The 20,661-nt window shown below is 38.2% G+C and overlaps 1 protein-coding gene across 3 annotated transcripts in view; it reads right to left on the bottom strand.

The window, feature by feature from the left end:
* Window positions 1-20,661, bottom strand: part of MGAT4A (alpha-1,3-mannosyl-glycoprotein 4-beta-N-acetylglucosaminyltransferase A) — a 75,611-nt gene that overhangs the window by 21,037 nt on the left and 33,913 nt on the right. For all 3 annotated transcript variants that reach the window (XM_042040805.1, XM_042040817.1, XM_042040826.1), the window contains 7 exons: window positions 12,523-12,569; window positions 11,846-11,959; window positions 11,160-11,235; window positions 9,650-9,764; window positions 1,559-1,689; window positions 850-957; window positions 248-441 (listed from right to left, as the gene is read on the bottom strand). In XM_042040805.1, the coding sequence (XP_041896739.1) occupies window positions 248-441; window positions 850-957; window positions 1,559-1,689; window positions 9,650-9,764; window positions 11,160-11,235; window positions 11,846-11,959; window positions 12,523-12,569 (785 nt within the window). The remainder of the gene's footprint in view (window positions 1-247; window positions 442-849; window positions 958-1,558; window positions 1,690-9,649; window positions 9,765-11,159; window positions 11,236-11,845; window positions 11,960-12,522; window positions 12,570-20,661) is intronic.

Genomic DNA, 20,661 nt, shown 5'->3' with positions numbered 1-20,661 from the left:
CAGAGAAGCACCGGTTTTCCACTGCATTTTTCAAAAAGGCTCCAGATTAAATGAAAAAAAAATTTTAAAAGCAAGACAAAATTTACCATAGTAAAAGAATTAGAGGAAGTAATGATCACAGTTTCAGCTGAACTCCAAAGGTCCTACACCGTTTCACTTTAGGTTATGACGACAGCCCCAAATTCTGTCTTCAAGCATTCTTGGCACAAGCAACTTCATATGAGACCAACAGCAAGTATTTACTAACCTTTCTACATTGACTGGCTTGTCAAATTTAAAGAGAATATAATCTCCAGCAACTGGTGTGACAGCCCAGAAAAAATCTTCCCCTACGTAGGTTTTTTCTAGCGTATGCCCCTGGTAGACTTTTAAAGATGTCGAAACCTCTGCAGGTGGATTCACGTGGATTTTATGCAGTAATGGTTTCAGGAAGTCTTTATCCTAATTGAAAGACAGACAAACATGATGCTGGTCAGAAAACCTTGTTTATTATGTTCTTTTCCTAAGTGGTTACACTTAAAACAAACATTGGCATAAAATGGAAAATGAATGCATTACTCATTTTAGGTGCACCAGATCTTGTACTGATTAGTAAGATGGACATGCCATTAAAGTAAAAAAAATTAAAAAAAATATTCCCTAGCAAAAATCCACATAAATAAGCTTGACTAGCACTTCTTCTACTTTATAGTAACCAGTCTGTATCAGATTTAATTCCAGCTGGAGAAAGGTACATCATGCTTGAAAATGCAAGACAACAAGAAAAGGCAGGCCTGTTTTCTTCATTGCCACAATGTTTTTCATTTAATCAGCCTGCTCTGTAAAGGAAGGGAAATACTGTCTACTAACTGTGAGTTTCTGGATCTTCCCTGCTAGAGAAGAGTGGAGGCCAACATGCTGGAAAAGAGAAGGCCTGAAGCGTATCCGTAGGTTAGATTTCTGTCGATCACAATGTTTCTGAAATAGTGGGGGGAAGAGGTAAGGGTGGGATAAAAAACAAAAACAAAACAACACATTAGTATAAACCAACACAAGGTAAGAACCTAGGCCTATTTATCCAGTTTTTCTTGTTTTCTTTCCAGAAATCTACCAAGATTGCTGTACAAATATAATACCATTCAGGGTTCTTGCACAGAATCCATTTATTCAGTCTTTCAGCAATGGTGTTACTTGAGAAATGAAGGACCAAAATCTGAAGTTTATTCCCCATTTGGAACCTTCTCCAAGACTGCTATCCAAGCAGTGGCATTTTGCAGACCTCACTGGTGATTACATGTGTAAGTTTATTTTAGGACTGTTACACACAGAATCTAACTAGACTTTTGCTTTTCATCCTTACTGCACCCATCTCCAAAATCTTAAGCAATAACAGTTATGATGCACCTGAGAATTGTCTCTCTAAAGTTCTTTTTAAGATAAAAATCTTGGCAGGAAGAAAGACTCTTCCAGAACATGCAGTAACCATAATGTACACTTATGCTGGCTTTCAGCTCACAAAAATCAACTCATTCATCATCGTGAAAACATTTTAGAAGCTTTATAATAAAAACAAACTTACAGCATCTTTCTCAGGGTTACACACTTTCACCCAGAGAATATGGTCCAGAAGCCAATCAATAGGTTTCTCCTTATAAAACATAAATATGAACTCTACAATAAGAGTGATATCTGGAGACTGGAACATTTTACCTGTGGGTGACATTAAGAATAACTGGAGTTACTTTAGATTAGAGATAACAATTGTCTTTTGAAATCAATGAGATAGCAGATGATACCTTTGTGCCAAGACAAGAAATGTTAGCAATCAACAACTTGAAATTTCAATGTTATTTGAAATTCCATACCTTTCAATTAAATAAAAAAACTACTCGAACAGAACTTGTTGTCATATATCTTGATGCTATGAAAATATTCAGTGTATATTCAATGTACCACAACACAGTCTCCTTAAGAATAGAAATTATCAGTTTGAAAAAATAGAGAAAGAAGAGTTATGGATTGGCATCTATTATTCCCCATGTCATGTGTAAGCTCAAGCACCTGAGATGAGGAGCTGTTGCAAGTGTTATCTGCCCAGTCATACAATTTCAGCTTCTGCAGGTACAAAAAGCAGGGATGGAACACCTACCACTAATTTCAGATTCTTTTGGGCAGAAAATCAAAGGGAAAGAAGGAAGCTACCAGAACATATACAGAGACAATGCAACTCAAAAGGAGACATCCCAGAGTGACCAGTTTTTTTCTGCAGTGCACAGGCCATCAGCAGGACTTCTGTGTGGCACTGTGCAAAAGGATTCTCTGGAATCCTGCAGACTTCTTTGCAAAAGAAGGAAACTGACTGTTGATGAAGAGAGTCTATTTAATATCAACATGAGCAATCACCTGCATGGTTGTGGAATACACTTCTCTACCAGCTGAGGTCTCTGAAGAGAAAGGTGGCCAATACACCAGGCTATTGTGTCAAACTGAATGCAGCATTTGAAAAAGGTGCCTTGTATGAAGACATGGTTACCAGGAGCAACACAGCTGGGAGTGGGGCAGTCCAGGGCTGAAGATAGACTGACAAGTGCTTGTACCAGGGACTGCACTGAAGCACTGAAACAGGCTGCTGAGGGGAATGCTTAAGGCACCATCCCTGGAGGTATTTAAAAGACGTGTAGATGTGGCACTTGGGGACATTGTTTAGCAGTAGATTTGGCAGCGCCGAGTTAGTGGTTTGACTCTATAATCTTTGAGGTCTTTTCCAACCAAACTGATTCTATGACCACATGCCAGCTAAAATCCCAAAGGCAGTTGCAGATTTCAAGGCAGATTCAGAAAACACCAGGTTTGCAGATGAAGTCTGAAGTCTTTGCTGGGTTACAAGGGAGAAGGCAAGGAAGAAAGACATTATGTAACAATGGATCTCTCAGGAAGACACTGGCTGAAGTGATTCAGTTCTGCAGATGTTGCTGAGATGTGAGCAGCGCTGGACAAAACAGGGATGGGTTCTTTGGGCATGTGTGCATCAATGGATCCGAGTCCAACAGAAGCTCTTCTCCAATGCAAGTCTTCGGTCCTTCCACATTTTGGAGTCCTGTACAACACACTAACACACAGCACTCAGGCATAGGAAATGTTTTGGGCTTTTTTTCCCACTTGTGAAGAGGCCTTCATAGGCTTTCTAAATAACAAGTTCCACAAGTGGTAGATATTCTAATCTTTTCTCCTACTCTTAGGAAAACCAGCTGGAGTAGACGTTAAGAGGAGATCACTTAAAGAACCTTGCCCTTTTCAGAAAGCAGGTCTGATGAAATCTCTTTTCGACTTGTGTGAAATTGGATAAGAACAAAGCCAGTGAAAGAATACTCAATGGGAATTCTGAGATGAGTTTGGAGGTGTCTGAGTGAGACTACATCATTATGCCATGCAACAAATATGGAAGAAGCATCTCATTAAAGTACCAATTATTTCACCCAGTAGAATGATGCTAATACTCATTATAGTAGACCATTTACACATTGGGACGGAAAAGTAAATGTGGTAAAACATTAACTGATTTGACATTACTATATCAAAGTTGTTCCTTACAGAAACTTTTCATCCAGCTCTTTATAAAGCAAAAATATCATCATCACTTTTAAGTGGCTGTTGCAATGAGGTCCTCAAATGGGTATCTCCACATGAAAATACTCAGTAACTAAAATTTGCAACTCCCACTACTAAAGGGACAACTCCTACTAAGCTAGGGATAATTTCAAAGCTTTATTCTTAAAAAACATAAGAAAGATGTTATTATTTTTATTAGTACATTGTTAGTATTTACACAGAATATTGCCACATTGTTTAACATTATTTGTGGAAGTAAATATTTAAAAATGGGTAGGAAACAATCATATGATTAGTTAAATGTTGTGTAAAATAGTCATGCAGAATAACAGCTTTCAGCTTGTCACACTTGGAACTAAACAGACCCCAATTTTCCTGATGATTCATCTCTGCCTACTGCTTTCAGTGGCATAGGGCAGGAGAAGAGAAAAATATGGTAAACTCTAATAAAAGACCAGCTAAAAATGGTCTAAAGCAGATGTTTCTGGGATTTTTATGGGACTGAAACCATCATTCATAGGTGACACCTGCTGAGGCAGTCTGTCAGTCACATCTGTTTCCATAGGAAGTGCACTTTTCCATGTGGTGTCAGAGAGAGGCACAATATGGTGAGAGTCAGAAGACAAATATTCCCACAATATTTCTCTAATCTCAGTGCAAGCAGACTGAAGAGACAGTTTATCCTCTTCCAGGATCTATACACAGCCATGATGCTCTAGAATCCTTTTCCTTTTCTACTCAAAGACAGAGCAGAAGAATCACACTGACATTTCTTCCTTTGACTAGCTCATCTTCTGAAGAACACAAGGATTATCATCTTTACTTGTTCCCACTCACAGACCATGTCACTTAGAACTTGGCACAAAGATACAGGATCCTACAATTAAGTAAGCTGAGAACAAGACTGAAGGTAAGAGTAAGAATTTATTCTTATCCCTAATTTAAGTTATCCTAATTTTATCTAAAATAGAAACAGGATATCAACAAATTATTTACTTCCACATGGCAGACTTGTCTAGGCCCAGAGGCAGTTCCCTCTAGGCCGGCACTCTACTGTCCACCATGCAGTCAACCACCCCAGACTTGGGAAATAGTCTAATTTCCATGGTGATGTCACAGGGCACACCAAGGAAAAACAAACAAGCAAACAAAACCCAATCAAAACCCAAGCCACGCTGATACATCCAACTGCAGCTAGTCAGCATAAGTGAGGTAAGCCGGCTGTACCTGCACTGGCATCTTTGGACCCAAGTGGCCTCTCTGCATTACACTGCCCAGCACCATGGAAGTGTTCAACAGTGGAGACAAAGTCTTCTCACATTAATTCTAATGAACACTGGAGCAAAGATGAACAGGAAACACCCTGATCCCAAGACAAGCCCTTGTGTTCCTTCAGTAACCAAGGACAGGCACCCACACAATCACTTTCTGAAATGCTGTCACCACCTTCCACACACAGCTTGGCACAGTTTGGCCCCAGCCCCTTGTTCCTCTGTATAACATTGCCTCATTCATCTGTCATTTCTGTCTCAGGACACCACCAGCACAGCAGTTCTGCTGTGGATCCATGTCCTCCTTTTTTCCATCAGAACAGTCTTCCTAGAGCAACTCCAAACCAGAGCTCTGCAGTGAAGTCTCTGGTAAAACAGGTCTTCAAAGCTCTGGATCCCTGACTGTCCACACCTCATCCTTGTAATGGACATCAGCCCAGTACAACTCCTGCTGCACTGATCCAACACCCAGCCCCTCTGAAACCAAATCAGTCAAGCCTTGCCTAGTCTCTCCTAAGCAAGAGCAGCAGCAGCAGCCTGGTTTCCCTAGGGCACAGCCACAGCCCAAGAAGTGGCAGCATTTGCCAAGGTCCTTCTGTCCTGCAGCTCCCATGCAGCAGCATATGAGGAAAGTGCTGTGAGCCACAGAACTACTGAGATGCTGCCTAAATCCAGCCTACAGATTGCCTACTGGCCATCCCCAATATGCACTCAAAAATTGTCAAGCCAAAGAGACCTAAGCAAAAAGCTGCACTCAACACACACTGCCGCAAACTGAAAACTCTGAAAGAACTGAAGCAATGGCTCATCTTGCACCATGTTCATGCACTTGGTATAGTACATGGGAACAGACATAAAACAGACATAATTTGCTGACAAAACTTCAGAGCTTTCAGATTCTGGGTGCTTACAACCTACCATTGTGAAGAAACGTCAAAATCTGAAAGAATTAAGAGTCAAGAAGTAAAGCAAAATCTTGCTCCAGAAAACCCCAGAGATACAAAATGTAGACTTTCTCCATATTATTGATCTATATTGATAAAATTGACAGTCAGCACTGAAAAAAAAAACCCACCTGTGGAACACTTTCTGCTATTTACTGTGCCCTGTCAAGACTTCTATTCATTTTTCAGTCCTTTTAAAAACCATCCTTAGTGAATCACTCTGGCCCTCGCAGTATTTTGCTGGCAAATACAGGGCACACACAAAATGAAACACTTTGTTTTCTAGTTCTTTGAACTGCAAATATCTAAATCATTCATTCTTCCACATGAGCATCACTAATACTGAGTCTACACCAACAATAATTTTACACCTGCAAGCACATATTCTAGCTGTAGTTGATGTTTTCAATGCTTTCCCTGTTAATGATATGTAAATTACTGGCATTAAAACCAGAACCTCTTTGAAGTTATTTAAAGCTCAAATGTTTGACTTGATCTATTCTTTCCCAAACTTCAACTATGTGCACAGCTTGAGCAAAACTGCAACCAGAACAACTTAAATAATCAGAACAACAAGCCTTTAAAACATCAGGGCACAATAAGACTCAGAGAAACTGTATAAGACAACCAAAAGGCCATTTCAGACCACTCCATTAAATGCTTGTGACAGCTGGCATTATAGCTACAGTGCAAGGATTGCAGTTCCTCTGGAAAACACTTCAGCTCACAGGCAGTTAGAAGACAAATCATTATTCCTCATGAAAAGCTAGTAGGACTTTCCTACATTATGTCACAGGGCTCGCAGTGCAAACCAGAATCCACAAGAGCGAAAGATACATCTCCTTCCAGAGAGCTTCTTAAGAAAACAGCATACATCTCACCCATTATTTATTAGATACTTGACAGCACTTAAGACTATGCTTTCAGTATTAAAAAAACCCCAAAGGAACAACGTCTGTTCTGTGGCAGAGGTGACAGAATTCTATAATCCTGCTGTCAGCCTAAATAGCTACATTTGCCACTTCCTCATGTAGCACTTGCATAAATTAAATTTTCAGTTCAGAAATACACTACAACAAAAAAATCCCACATTTTTACCTCACAAACTTTCAAGCTAATCAAGGTTTCCAACAGCTAACAGTGAATCGGCCACATCTCTCTTTTTATTAATAATTTAATAATTAGAGATTATTTCTAAATCAGTAGCATCTAGACAATAGTTGCCCAGGGAAGCTGTGGATGTTCCACCCCTGGAACTGTTCAAAGCCAGATTGGATGGAGCTCTGAGCAACCTGGTCTTGTGGAAAGTATCCCTACCCTTGGCAGGGGAGTTGGAACTGGATGATCTTTAAGGTCCTTTCCAAACCAGGCCATTCTATGATTCTGTGAATTGAGTGCTCTAGATTCTCTCTTGGACATCTACACATAAAACTCACCCTCAGTTACAAACTCCTGTTGCTCTTCCCAAAGCTGTCTGCATTACCAAATTACCACACTATCAGTCTGCATCAAGATCCATAAAGGGATAGCAGAGATGAGGCAAATCTACATTACTTGCATAAAATTTCCATGCAATATATGGTTATAGCACACCAATGTGTCTCAGAGCCAAAAGTTTTAGTTGCTTTCATGAATACTAATTTTTCTCTCAAAACTTAAGAGCAGGATAAGTAGCTAAATTGGGAGAAGAAAAAAAAATCTAATTTAATTTTCTAGGTAGAAAAGCAACATAAAGATGTGTAGCCATAGCAAAATGCATCTGAAATTCCACTGATATCATCTAGTTAAAATGAGGCAAACAAATATGATACAAGGAACAAAGAACAGACATGCAAGCAGCAGGAGCTAACAACTAAATTTAACTACAGCTACTTTCAGAGCTCACACTGACCAGAAGTACACAGACAGTATAGAAAAACAAGATATTTTTAAACAGTTGTGCTTTTGATTAAGCCAAGTCTCAGTATTAAGAACTATCTACCTACCCTACCAGGCTTAAACACTGTGCCCTCTATAACAGCAAGAGAACACAAAATGGAGGGTGAAATACACAAATACTAAAATACACGAATAAGCAAGTTAAGTGACCTGAAATACAACTGCACTGCATAGACAGTGTTTGTCCTAAAGTGTAAGTTGGTTTTATGCACATTTGATGTGTCATTCTTTCGAAGTGGCAATTTGTAAGTAAGCACACTCTACTACTAAATCAGGCAAATGTAGAATAAATGTAAATTCTGTAGCCCCAGAAATGTCATACAGAATTTACACTTAACGTGCAATTAGACTGGAGCTAAAACTCAAATTGTGGGCTTAGTCTGGGTTAGTGTTTAACTGTTCAACAGTAGAAACAAAGTCTTATCAGATGCTGTATTCAACCGGTCCCTGTTAACATACAATGTTGTGAGGGGTTCTCCAACCAAAGAGACAAGTTTACTTAGGGCAAGATGTCAGTAAACTACTTAAATTCTTATTTTTCCATGATAGGCAGCACAATTTCCTATTTCTCCCCCCTCTGAGGCCACAGAACCAACCCCATAATGATTTCAGCAACAGTGTATTTCTGACAGTAGCCCAAAGCAGTTACACGATGGCCAGGTGTATAAGGAGACTTCACTCAGCCCACTTCCTTTTCTCCTCCCCATTGTTTCCGTAGGTTAAACTGGCAGACAAGTCTATGAAGTACCATTCTGTACCATAACACAGCATGTATGGGGGATAATTACTGTCTGCCTTTCTACTCCAGGAACCTCTGAGACCCCGAAAGTCAGGGAACTGTTGCACACCTGATGCTGAGCTGGAAACGGGACAGCACTTAATCGAGTAGTGCCAACATTCTCAGTTCTCAGTATGACCATTATGGGTGACTGAGCTAAAAATGAAGCCATTCTCTGGCAAGTAGGTCCAAAGGAAAGAGAACAACAAGAATTTCCAAGAGAATGATAGCATTCAGGGCTGCACTTTTATCCATTACACATAGGATTTCCTTTCTGTTCTGAACTCAACTTACAGCCTTCATATTGGAATCGTTTGTGTTGACCACAGGAATCTCCAAAGTCTGCCCCAGCTTTTGATTTTTCCTTGCATATCTCCAGCTTGTCACTTTTAAAAAGATCATGACACATCACTGCAGCAATGAAATAACCTTTTGATTTGTAAAATCCCTTCAGAACTTCTCTTTCATTGCTTTTCTGTTAAGTCTAGTATCTCTCAATGAAAAGATATTAGTGTAAGAGCAAAGAATTGTAATTTCCACAGCACCCTGGCAGTCAATCCACAACAACCCGAGATCCTGCATTAACTCCTCTCACTGTTGCTCACTGCAAATGACAGACTCTGACTGCATCTAGGAAGGAGCAGATTGTCATAACTTCTTCATGAAGTAGAAAGATGGAGATAGAATAGGCTTTGCAACAAACTGATGCCTGCTAATTCTTGGAAATTTTGGCACAAACACCAATGAAGTTATTTTAGGTGGAGTTAATTTTCATGGTTTTTCTTTACTTCAGTCAGTTGTGTTTTAATTACATTTTCATTTTAACAGCAGCTAAATTAAAAATAAGACATGCCTTGCAGTTTGATTGTTAGTATTTTTATAAATTAACTTTTGGTTATAAAAATGCCCTCTTTTCCAACAGTTTGAGTTTGCTTCAGTCATACAAAATTATATTAAACAAATGAGGGGCAAAAGCAACAACCATGAGCTAAACCAGAGTTCCTAAAAAAAGGCCATTAATTTCTACTTCTTGGCCTATTTCCAGTACAAAGAAGATAGCTTTGAAGTCAGATCACTATTAATTCACAGTCTGAGGATGACTCAAACTGCAAAAGTGAACATTTTCTTACCAATGAAACCCAGCTGAGAAAATTCTAGAATCATCCAATCTTCAGAAGCGAGCTGAAGTGCAAAATTTTTTATTGTGCTGAAATAATTCTGCTTGACAACAATGTCATCTTCGAGCTAGAGGAAAGTAGAAGTGATATCAAAATAAATAAATAAATAAATAAAAGCACTAGCAAAGCAATAGAAAAAAGTACAGCTAGGAAATACTGACTTATAATATATTGCGAAGACATAGCCATATATTTCTAATGCTAGCACTGATATAAAACATAGATGTCATAGCCTGGAATAACTATTGTAGGGATCAGTCTGTCTATTTGTGGAGAACTAATCGAGTCCTTCTGTAGTAAGACTCCACAAACATATCTCAACTTCTTACTTTAGAATATTGCTTTTCCAGCTTCTTTCTTCAGAGGAAAATCATTCATGAAATAATGTTAGTCTAAGTGACATCATCAGAACAAGTAGAATATCTGCATTATTTGTACACAAACATGTCTGTTTACTCACAAAAGAGCACTGAAAGAGTTTCTCCTCTGAGACAAGAGGCTAAGAGACACAATGTCTGCAGAGGTGGGATTCATTTCATCTGTCCAGCAAAAGCCCAGGTCCATAGTCCATAACCACCGAGTCCAGGCAGCAGAACTGCCAACATGGGGTGCTACAATCCCTTTAATTCATAGTAAGTGCAGGCCATTGCTGCATTAAGGATCCTGCTTCTCCTGTCCCTTCTAACAATGCATTCATGCCCTCCCCCTTGTGCTGACACTAATATTTGTGCAACTTCCCAGTATCAAACCAGACTGTCACATGTTATTGGCTCTGCAGCTTCCCAGAGAGCTGAGACTCCAATACTCTCAGAGAGGAGTCAGCATAGCTTTGTGAAAACTAGATGAGATGTGTGGGACTTCACAGCCCAAGGACAGAGGCACAAAATCTAAATAAAGATCATTAGTGCAGTTACTACATCTGCAATACCTGTAGGTAAGACTTCTACTTCAAAGCAGAAACACATGATAGGAACAATTCTGAACTAAACTAAAGAAGAACTGCTTAACTGTAGTTGAAAACCTCTTCTAAAAAAAAGAAAAAAGAATACAACGTCTATACACAACAGTCATATTAAAGTGACACTGCACTTTCAAAAGAAAATAGATTTTTGCTTCATTTCCACTCAAAATTAAGCTGGCTTTTTTTTGCCAAGGCAACTCAACAATAATTAATTTGGGGGACAAGGAAAAAACAGTAGTTAAGCTGCTTGGATTCCTTCACTCTTTTTGCTAAGCATCTTAAGATATGTGACATAAGACAAATTACTTTCTACTTCAGAGACAGTGAGAGTGTCCTGCTCAAATTACTTCCCCATGTACCATAACCACCATATTTAATGCTCCCTTTAAATTAGGGGATCAAGTTATCTCTGTTCTGTGTAGGTCCTTTGGATGTGTCCAACAACATAATTTCTAGAGACTCATTTGAAAACTTGTCTCAAAATAAAGAAGAGAAATTTACCTGAATGTAATAAACCCCCTTTTTCTGGGCATACATCATAAGAAAACAATAATCCAAGTTTTGTTTTGTTCTCCATCTGAAATTAAATTGAAAGCTTAAGGTTTATGAAAAAAGGTTATTTCAATACATGCTGGCAATATAAAGTAAATTTTACTATGAAGAATGATGCATATTAGTAAAATGTTAGAACAGCTGCTTTTGGCACTGTTCCCTCAGGAAATCCACTGTCTGAAAAAAAAGGAACAAAGCTTTCACCTTAGGCTTTAAAACAAACATGAAACTGGTTTAATTTGAACCTGACTTTGTGACAACTACCTGACATTTCAATAAAAACACGTGCATTTAAAATGCTAATTCAAAAAGAACTAGTTGGTTTTACCCCGTATTTCATGAAGAAAAACAGTAAACAAAAGAGACCGCATACAAGAATAAAAGTATATCAAGTCTCAGTTCTCCTCCCAAAATTTAACCCTAAATGGATTCAACCAAGCATAGGTGCTGATCATGCACAGACCAGCATGTAGCTAGGAATGAGATGGATTCACAGAGCACTTTTAGCATCCCCACACTTGCAAGAATTACAGTACGAAAACATTTCAAGAATTCACGTCCCACTTGCTGTTTTATAAACAACGAAAGTGTGGGTGTGGGAGGAGATGGGAAAAGATCTGGGGGAATAAACCTACCTCACTCTCTCTTTTGAGTCTCCAAATGTTTCTTTCAAGTTTGTCAAGTCGGGATAATAACTTGCAGGAGGGGCTATTACTTCCACCAAGCCAGAATTGATCTCTGTAGAAAACCTGTCAATAGAAACATCCTGAAGTCACATGAGAGATTCTGAGTTCTGTAGACTTCCTGCTCGCTTGCTGTTGGAACAGTTATTGTGTCTGGTTATGAGGACTTGTTCAAATGAGGCATATAAAAGAATAGTAGTATAGAAAAAAGTATTGTTTTCCTTAGCATGTCCTTCCACTGTTGCCTCTTGCCAATCAGAATCAAACTAGATTCTAAACATTTTTTTGCCTTTTTCCCAGAACCTAGTGATTTTTTCCTGCAGTTCTCTTTGAACATACAGAATACAAGGCGCTAACACAGATGTCACAAATTTCCGTTCATGTTTAAACAATTCCATCTGTTTATGTTGCATCAAATAATTTAATCCCACTTACTGTTTTACAGTTTAACTGACTGAATCACTGCCTCGTAATTTGTCATCTCTTACTTTTTTGTTCAAAAGTCCAAAGCCCCAGGAAACAAAAAGGCATGATCTCTTATTTCCAAAATATTTTTTAATTGCTTATTACAACCTGATTTAGTTTATCATCAATAAAAAAAGAAATCCCCAGTTAAAACTACAACTTACTCTCTTTCCAGGCTTGCAACAACACTGTTAACATAATCAAGATCAGTCTGCAAAAAAAAGAAACAAACAGAAAAAATTAATAGACAGTTCTGAACTTACATGTCAATAGAATAATGTAAAACAAACATCACAGGTGGCTGTCCTTGAAAATCACTTTCATTGCATAAGGTATTGGAGCAATACAAGAATGCATCACACATGTAACTGTGTCTTACCTCTAATATGATAATTTTTTGGGAAATAATTATCTCAAGACATGCACTTAACAGAAAATTGTTAAAACTCATGCTCTTGATGACAAAATGATCACTGAGTGTTTGTGTAGGAAGAACTTATTATTATACAATAATAATAATATGTAAGAGAATATTACCAAAGAAAGCTTTCTGGAAAACAGTGCATTGAACACACACACACACACACACACACACACACTCCCTTCTTTCAAAAGTACATCTCCTAAACTTTGGATTTAAAGCAAATTCCCTAACCACGGACAGCAGTGAACCTGCTGCCTTTCTGACCAAGGTTGCTTGTTTGCATCAGAGACTAAACTTGAGGGACTACCAATCCTATCAATCACTCAGCTCTCATAGATGCAATGATTCTAAAAATTACTTGTTGGTGAAAATACAAATAGTGACATTCTGGAAAAGTCTAGATCATCTAAATTGCCAGCACTGGACAATTATTCAACCTGGCTGTACACACGCATTCCAAGAAAAGAGTTTGTGAACTCATAAATGACTGAAAACCCTGGTCTTTGTTATATTGTTAATCTAATGATTTGACATACTGTTTACATTTTTGAAAAGAATAGTCTAATCAACTAAATCAACCCAGATTCTGGCTCATAAGGATTCTGGAGAAAGAGTTGTCTTTGAAATGCCGGAAACAAAGGAACGGTTCATATTTTTTCTGATGAATTTGTAACTTAGGATATCATTAAAGGATTATACACAGAGAATAAATCCCTCCCAAGCATTTCTATAGAACTGTTAATCTTGTTTGATAAAGGTGCTTACCCTTTGATCTTAAAAAAAAAATCACCATTTCTATATTTTAAAGACTTATTTTTATGAAATCAAACATAATGCCAGTGATGCACGCTTTTCAAAAAGGACACCAACAGAAGTAGATTTCTTCCAAAAGCAGGTTTCAAATACCACAAGAACATGTGAGTAGAAAGTATTTCTCATAATTTTGTCATATGTATTTTCTTCCTAAGTGCTATGCCTAGTGCTGGGCAGAAGTTCTGGTAAGCTGGTAAGGTGTTCACAATTTAAAACTCATCTTGCACTGAGTTCCACACAAAGAGACTCACAAGTCCATATGGACCTTGATATATCATTGTTTAAATACTTTTATGGATTGTTCATACACATTTAATTAATAGAATGGAGTTAGACATAACTTTTTCCGGTTCGTGTAACAGTTGCAAATCACAGTAACCTAGTGACTATCTAAAAATAATTTTAGTATATCCATCTTTAACTGAAGCATCTTTTTCTCTTTTCAAAACCCTTTAAACATCAAAAATACAGAAACTGCAATTCAATCACCATGTGAAAAGACAAAAATTTGCATTTCAGTTGGCATGCCAAACTTCAATTACCCAGTTCAGCATTAAGAACTCCAACACATCCAACAGAGTCCATACCGTAATTGCATAGAGAGATACAGGATTTGTATATATCTACATACACACACTCAGCAGAAACACAGCTAGTTTCTATTCAGTTTTTCAGAGATTAAAATAAATGCCAAACTTCATGCCAACTGGAATCATACATTTGATCACAAGCCTGTGCCTCAGTGCACATCTCCTTAGCAGGAACATAGTTTTGACCTATTTTCCACACTACCATGAAGCCTTGCTACTGCTTGTAAAACCTTACACTCTTACACAGAAAACCGTCACCATCAGAAAAAATAGTCTGGAATAAGGGTTTTTTCCCTACTTCCCACTATTTGTTTGCGTGCTTCACATGAAAGGCTGGCAGTTTCCCAGACAGAGCTGCACTCACAATAGAATGACATTAAAAAGATGCAGCTTGTAGTCTTCCAGCCTCATACTGTAGTCTTGGCTGCTGTCACACAAAGTCAAGAAGGTCTGGTCTAGCTGCTATGAACATAAAATACAGCAAATACCACTCTTGCTTAGTAGGTAACCTCTCCTTCTCAATCAGCAATCACTGCATCACTGCAATGCAAAAGCAGATGACACTTTTAGAATGAAAAAGAACATGTAGATTAGAAGAGTTGATGCCATTTTTCACATGATCAAATGCATTAAAACACTGGTATTCTGCCATCATTTTTAAATAAGCAGTTGTATTTATATCTACCAGCAGCATACAAGATTCAGAACCAGGATTTCAACACAAAACCCTTCCCCTCAGAACAGCAGGTTGACTGTCCTCTTTCCACATCAGAACTTCAAGAGGCAACTCCTCTCATTGCCCAGTCTAACACTAAGTAGGATCTTTGCCAACACCCTTTGCTATGGACATGTCCCAGAAAGATGGCAATTCTAAGTTAACTCACACCACGTCATGAAATAAGCATGAGAATATGCAGTTAATGTGATCAAGCTGTGACTACACCCAAGGGAAGAGTTAAGTAGACAGAAGACTTTGCAGGGTAGCAATGGAAGGAAATCTGGAATAGCTAAATTAAATCTAAGGATCTTTCAAGCAGTATCAACAAATTTAGTCAGCAATTTAAAAGCAACAGAAAAAAAATCCATTATTAATCAAAATCTATTCCCCATTTTCAAGGAATAAAGTGCTTACTGCCTTGACAAAATAAGACACAGGGTCCTCTTTATCAGTCTGAAGGACACAAGACTGCTTGCCTCCAAGAACCTTAAACTGGACAAGATAAAGACAGATTAATAAAAAGAAGTCACCCATGAAAGAAAATGTGTAACTGTTCTTTGGGCTTCCAGAGAAAATCATCTGGTAGATACTAGATCAACTTTGGAGTACACATGATGAACTTAAAATCTGTTTCATGGTATCAGTGCTGCTTGTAACTATTGAAATGAAATGTTGCTGGTGATCCCAATGATACAGTTATGAATGCTTTTTGTCTATCAAATCCAAAGCCATTACTAAAACTATAATTTTTTCTTCCTAAAACTCCTAAGGTTGAAGATCCAAAAAAATCCCTAGGAATTTTGGACCCATAAAAAAGAAGCACAAATGAATATTTTAAGAACAAATCTCTTTAAAGCAATTAAGTGCAAAATTGCGTTAGGCCCCAACCAAAGCGTTAGCACCGCCAGCCACAAAGATGCATCTTATCAATGAATTACATGAAGCCTTACAAACAACTTTGTCCTGGTGAGTGGATCTCTGACAACTTCATAATGAAAGGCATAAGTAGGGATGGTTATTTTAGTATCAGCAGATCAAATCTTTCGGTCTGTTCTTTCTTCCTAGTCATATGAAATTACTGATCTTCAAAAGAATGCAAAACACTTGAAGTGAGACATCTTCCTTTAACTATTCATACCAGATCAAGGATTGATCCCCCATCAGCATCTTGCTTCCAGCAGAGGCAGCCATGAAAAGATACACAGCAAAGAATAAGAACAAGACACACAACACTCCCCCCGACTATCATCCACGTTCCAACTACCTTCAGTTCAGGTTGCTTCCTGAGACAGATGCGATTTTGTGTATTTAATATTCCTCAGTAGACTCATGTTCAAGCTACCTCATTAGCATCCCCCTGAGCCTATGTAAACTTTCAATAAGAAAAGAAGATTTTTAGCTTATGAGATCTATGGAGTTTCATAAGCCTGTGAACATGGCTGTATCTAAGGTTTAACTCTGCATCAACAATTTTGATGACAAATGCATATAGAGTGCTTTGATGAATCTCTCTTTAAAAAAAGCCTCACAGTCTGTTGCAGAACAAACTAAAGTTGCAGATTGTCAGTGAAATAAGTTTTACATTTCCTCTGTTTTTGTAAAATGCTGTACTCCAATTCTCTAAAGCACTTTTCTGTAGTGCAGGTGAGGCTGCACATCAAGTTTGTGATTATTCCAACATCTGTCTGAACAGACATCGTTATTCACAACAAACACAGAAAGAACCAGAGAAGCAGTGAAATTTCCAATCTTCTTTACTGACTTTTAGGAGTGTGTGCACAGCAGAGCAGCAGAATACATTAGCTATCAGACAAAACAAGAGGTTAGAAAGTTCCGATGAACAGCTGGCCAAACATCATACAAAAAAAAGATTTCTACTTTTAAGAATCAACCCTTTCATATTGTTAAATCCTAACTTCATACCCTCAAAAATGACAGAAGGTAGACTGTTTCTCAAAATGTAAGAAAAACCATGGCATTTAAGACCAAAAGGTTCATTTACTGTCCTAAGTGGCAGATGCATAGAAAAAAAAAAAATGCAATCATAGAAACTCTCAAGTTAAAAAGGACCCAAAAGGATCATCAGGATCAACACCCAGCTCCTCACAGGACTACCTAAAACTAAACCATATGACTAAAGCATCACCCAAATGCTTCTTGAACTCTGACAAGCATGGTGCCCTGACCACTTCCACAGGGAGCCTATTCCCATCACTGACCGCTCAGTGAAGAACGTTTTCCTAATGTCCAGTCTGAACTTCCCCAGTTCACACAGCTTCACACCATTTCCATGTGTCCTGTCACTGGTCACCAGAGAAAGGACATCAGCATCTCCTTCTCCACTGACCACCTCAAGGAAGCTGTCACCTGATGAAGTCACCTCGCAGTCTTCTCTTCTAAGTTTAACAAACCAAGTGACCTCAGCTGCTCCTCCAAAGTCTTGCCCTTGAGATTTTTCACCATCTTGGGAATTTATCTAGTCTGTTAGATTATCCAGATCTCAATTCTTAAATTAAATCTATTAGAAGTAAGTCTTAAAGTTCAAGAACACCTTTCAAAGAATGAAAAAAGTCTCTGAGAAACAAGCATGCTAATCTACATAGTGTGGTCATTTCATTGCTTACTAATTACCATTTTATTTGATCTTTCATCATCCCCATAGAATAGGAGTGGGATAATTTTATCACGTTTCATATAATAACAAGCAATATAAAATTACAGCCTTCAGAAAAGGCAAAGTAAATGTTTATTTGCCTTGAAAGAGTGAAAGTACATACGAGTATCATTACCTATATACAAGGCACTAAAATTTACATAGGAAAAATCAGCCACTAATGTGGCTTTTGGACCTATTTTGGGATATTTATGCAGTGAAGACAAAGCCCTAAGGAATAAAAGTACAGCAGTGGCTTCAGTGGTTGCAGTAGTGTGTGTATATAAACAAAGCCTGTGGAAAAAGGCAGTATCGTCTTTTAGAGTTCAACAAATGCAGCTGAAAAAAAAATTATTTTCAGGAATACAGTGCCTTCTTTCAAATCTGAAGCAGTGAGTTCAAGTTAAATACAGAGAACTTGAGACCAAGATGCAAAGCAAAGAACTGGAATGAGAATACTGTCATAACATAACCAGCTAATGTTACATAAGCAAAATGCAGCCTGTGTCCTACATGAGTTAATGACTTCATCTTTCCCTTACTGAAATTCCCCCCTCTACCACATAGGCAAGAAATTTCTTTCTGTCTCCAGTAATTTCTAAGATTAACCCAACTCAGTTCAGGACAGGGTTTCACGACACAAGTCTTTGGCAGCAATAGCAGGAATACAAGTATAGTCTTGTACCACTCCACTCTTGTTTCTCCCTACCCTCGTGCCCTGCCTGTCAGATCCTCAACCATGAGGGCACACGTCCATATGGATTGTGCTGTGAACCACAAAGCTGTGTCAAAGAACAAGCTGAGTTTTTAAGAAGGCCAGCCAGAGAAGAAAAACATCACGGGACAATTCAAGACCAGACATTCAGATGCAAGTTATGCTAGTGTCATGTAGCCACTACTAGTTTTGTGCATGTTGCAGATGAAGTCTGGTTTGTGGAGACTGAAAGAAAGCAGCATATACTGCCTTGAAGAATGGGAAACCTTTTGTTGTCCTTGGGGAAGCCTGTAAATTGTTGAAACGGTCTAGACAGCTTATCTTCCAGAAGACAGGCAGTTGCTGTGTACAGTCTGAAGCACCCTTCTACAATTTGTGCTCTTTATTTGGAGGACAGAAGGAATTTTTAGGTCAAGGCAGACCACTGTAGCAAAATTTGATAGTGTTGTCCAAAATTCAGTGTCAGTTCACTCCACCATACAAGTATGAAGTCACCTGCTACAACGCTTCTGAAATAAGATTATTACCTCCCACCTCACAAATACCCTAGATGTCACCAGAAAGATCAGACATAACTCTGGCTGTCAATACGGATGTTCCCTTACCAGAAGCATCAGGTAGTTACTGTGGCCCAGCTGCACCTCAGCAAGTATCTCAAGAAGCACTTCAGTCATTCAAGCCTGGGCTTGAGGAAAGAGCACAATCCTGGATTTTATCTTTGTGCTGAGATACTAAATTTGTCTCAGGTACACTGAAGTTTTCAAATCCTGTCAAGGATCTTTTCTTAGAACTAAGAAGGATTTTTATCACTGGTTTAATTCCTTAAAAAAACTTTGCCGGTCATTGACATGAAAAGAGGAGCATAAAATCCTATGTTGGTGCCCAGTATTAGCAGTCCATACTTCTGTGTACCAAAGCTTAGGTGACAAAGAAGCAGGGACTGCAAAAACAACATAAATATCTCAAATTCTCACGGACAGGTCAAGCTACCTTTTCAGATACAAGAGCTGCCAGTGTATCTAGAAGGTGTGTTCATCCTGATGAGTTTTGAGTGAGACGTCCAAAACAAAGATTCCCATCTGTGTAGGCCTTTAATATTATTTGGTGTAGATCATGTATCTTGACACAACAGCTTTGATTTTTTAAAAATATATATACATTACAGACATACATATGTATGTACACACTAAGATCTACCAGGTTTTCTCCAACCCAAGATGCACAGTCAGGTCTTTTAAGGATTAGGAATACACTCTCCAGAGCAGTTCCAAGAAGGGGCAGCTCACAAGTTTTCAACAATTAGCAGAAAGCACAAACATCTCTGTAGCTGGGGTAATGCTAACACATCCAGGTTGAGAGCAAGACAGTCAAAATACTCTTTTGTTTTCTATCAAGAGAGCTGCTGATCAGAGAGAACTATAATTCAGGCCCAGAGCAAGAAGAGATGAAAATACAGACTCATTTATTTTGTGGAGAAGGTTTACATATTGCACTACAGTGTTAATAACTACAAAACAGGTTCAGCAAGGTTTGACCCAGTATGTGGGCATGACCCAGTCCTTAATTTGCTGAGGCTTTGTTCATACCAGTGCACAGGATGGTACCTCGCTGGGTGCTTGTGTCACACTGACCCAACCAGGACAGAAACTTTTCCAAAGAAATAATAAAGATTCTCTAAGGAAGGAGCACAGAGAAAACACTATTAAACATCTTTTAATTTAGCAGTCACTGTAACATAAAGAGATAACACAGTGACAGAAAAGATAATCAACATATGCAAATTTTTCCAGCTTAAGTGAACTGTATATACATGAAACAAGAGTAAGATTTAAAGAAGCAATATGTAAGAAACTATAACTTGTGGCCTAAAAGCAAATGGCTGGTCAATTACTGCCTAGTCAGATGTAGTCAGCAGCACACAGAAATAGCAAAATGTTTTTGCATACCTGTAGTGTCTTCCAATTCTTCCTGAAATGATTTGTCCTTCTGATTTTTTTCATCAAATCAAGGGCTTATAGTCTTTCCAGCATGCACTGATTACTGTTCGTACAAAAGACTGTGCTAAGTGCAGTCTCTGATTAACGGACTGACAATAATTTCTGATATATTTAGAACAAGTCTAAGATACATTTTCTTCATTGTAAATGAGATCTCCCCACAGAAAAAACCCAACATTTTGTTTAGATACCAGGAGAGTACTCTAATTTCTCTCATATTCAGTAGTGTGTATATGTATGTCTGTTGTTCCACTATGATCATTTAAAATACTTCAAAATGATGTTTCCCATGTTTATTACAAACCCTATTAAATAAAAATACTAGACAACAATTTTAACCCAGAGTTTATGGTTTCTTAAACCTAGAGTCTATAGTTTATTCTGAAAACAAGT

This window comes from Corvus kubaryi, unplaced genomic scaffold, assembly GCF_017639235.1.
Source record: "Corvus kubaryi isolate FWS band 111438036 unplaced genomic scaffold, C.kubaryi_AGA036_p1.0 133, whole genome shotgun sequence".
Classification (NCBI taxonomy): Eukaryota; Metazoa; Chordata; class Aves; order Passeriformes; family Corvidae; genus Corvus; species Corvus kubaryi.
This window is presented reverse-complemented; position numbering and strand designations above follow the sequence as displayed.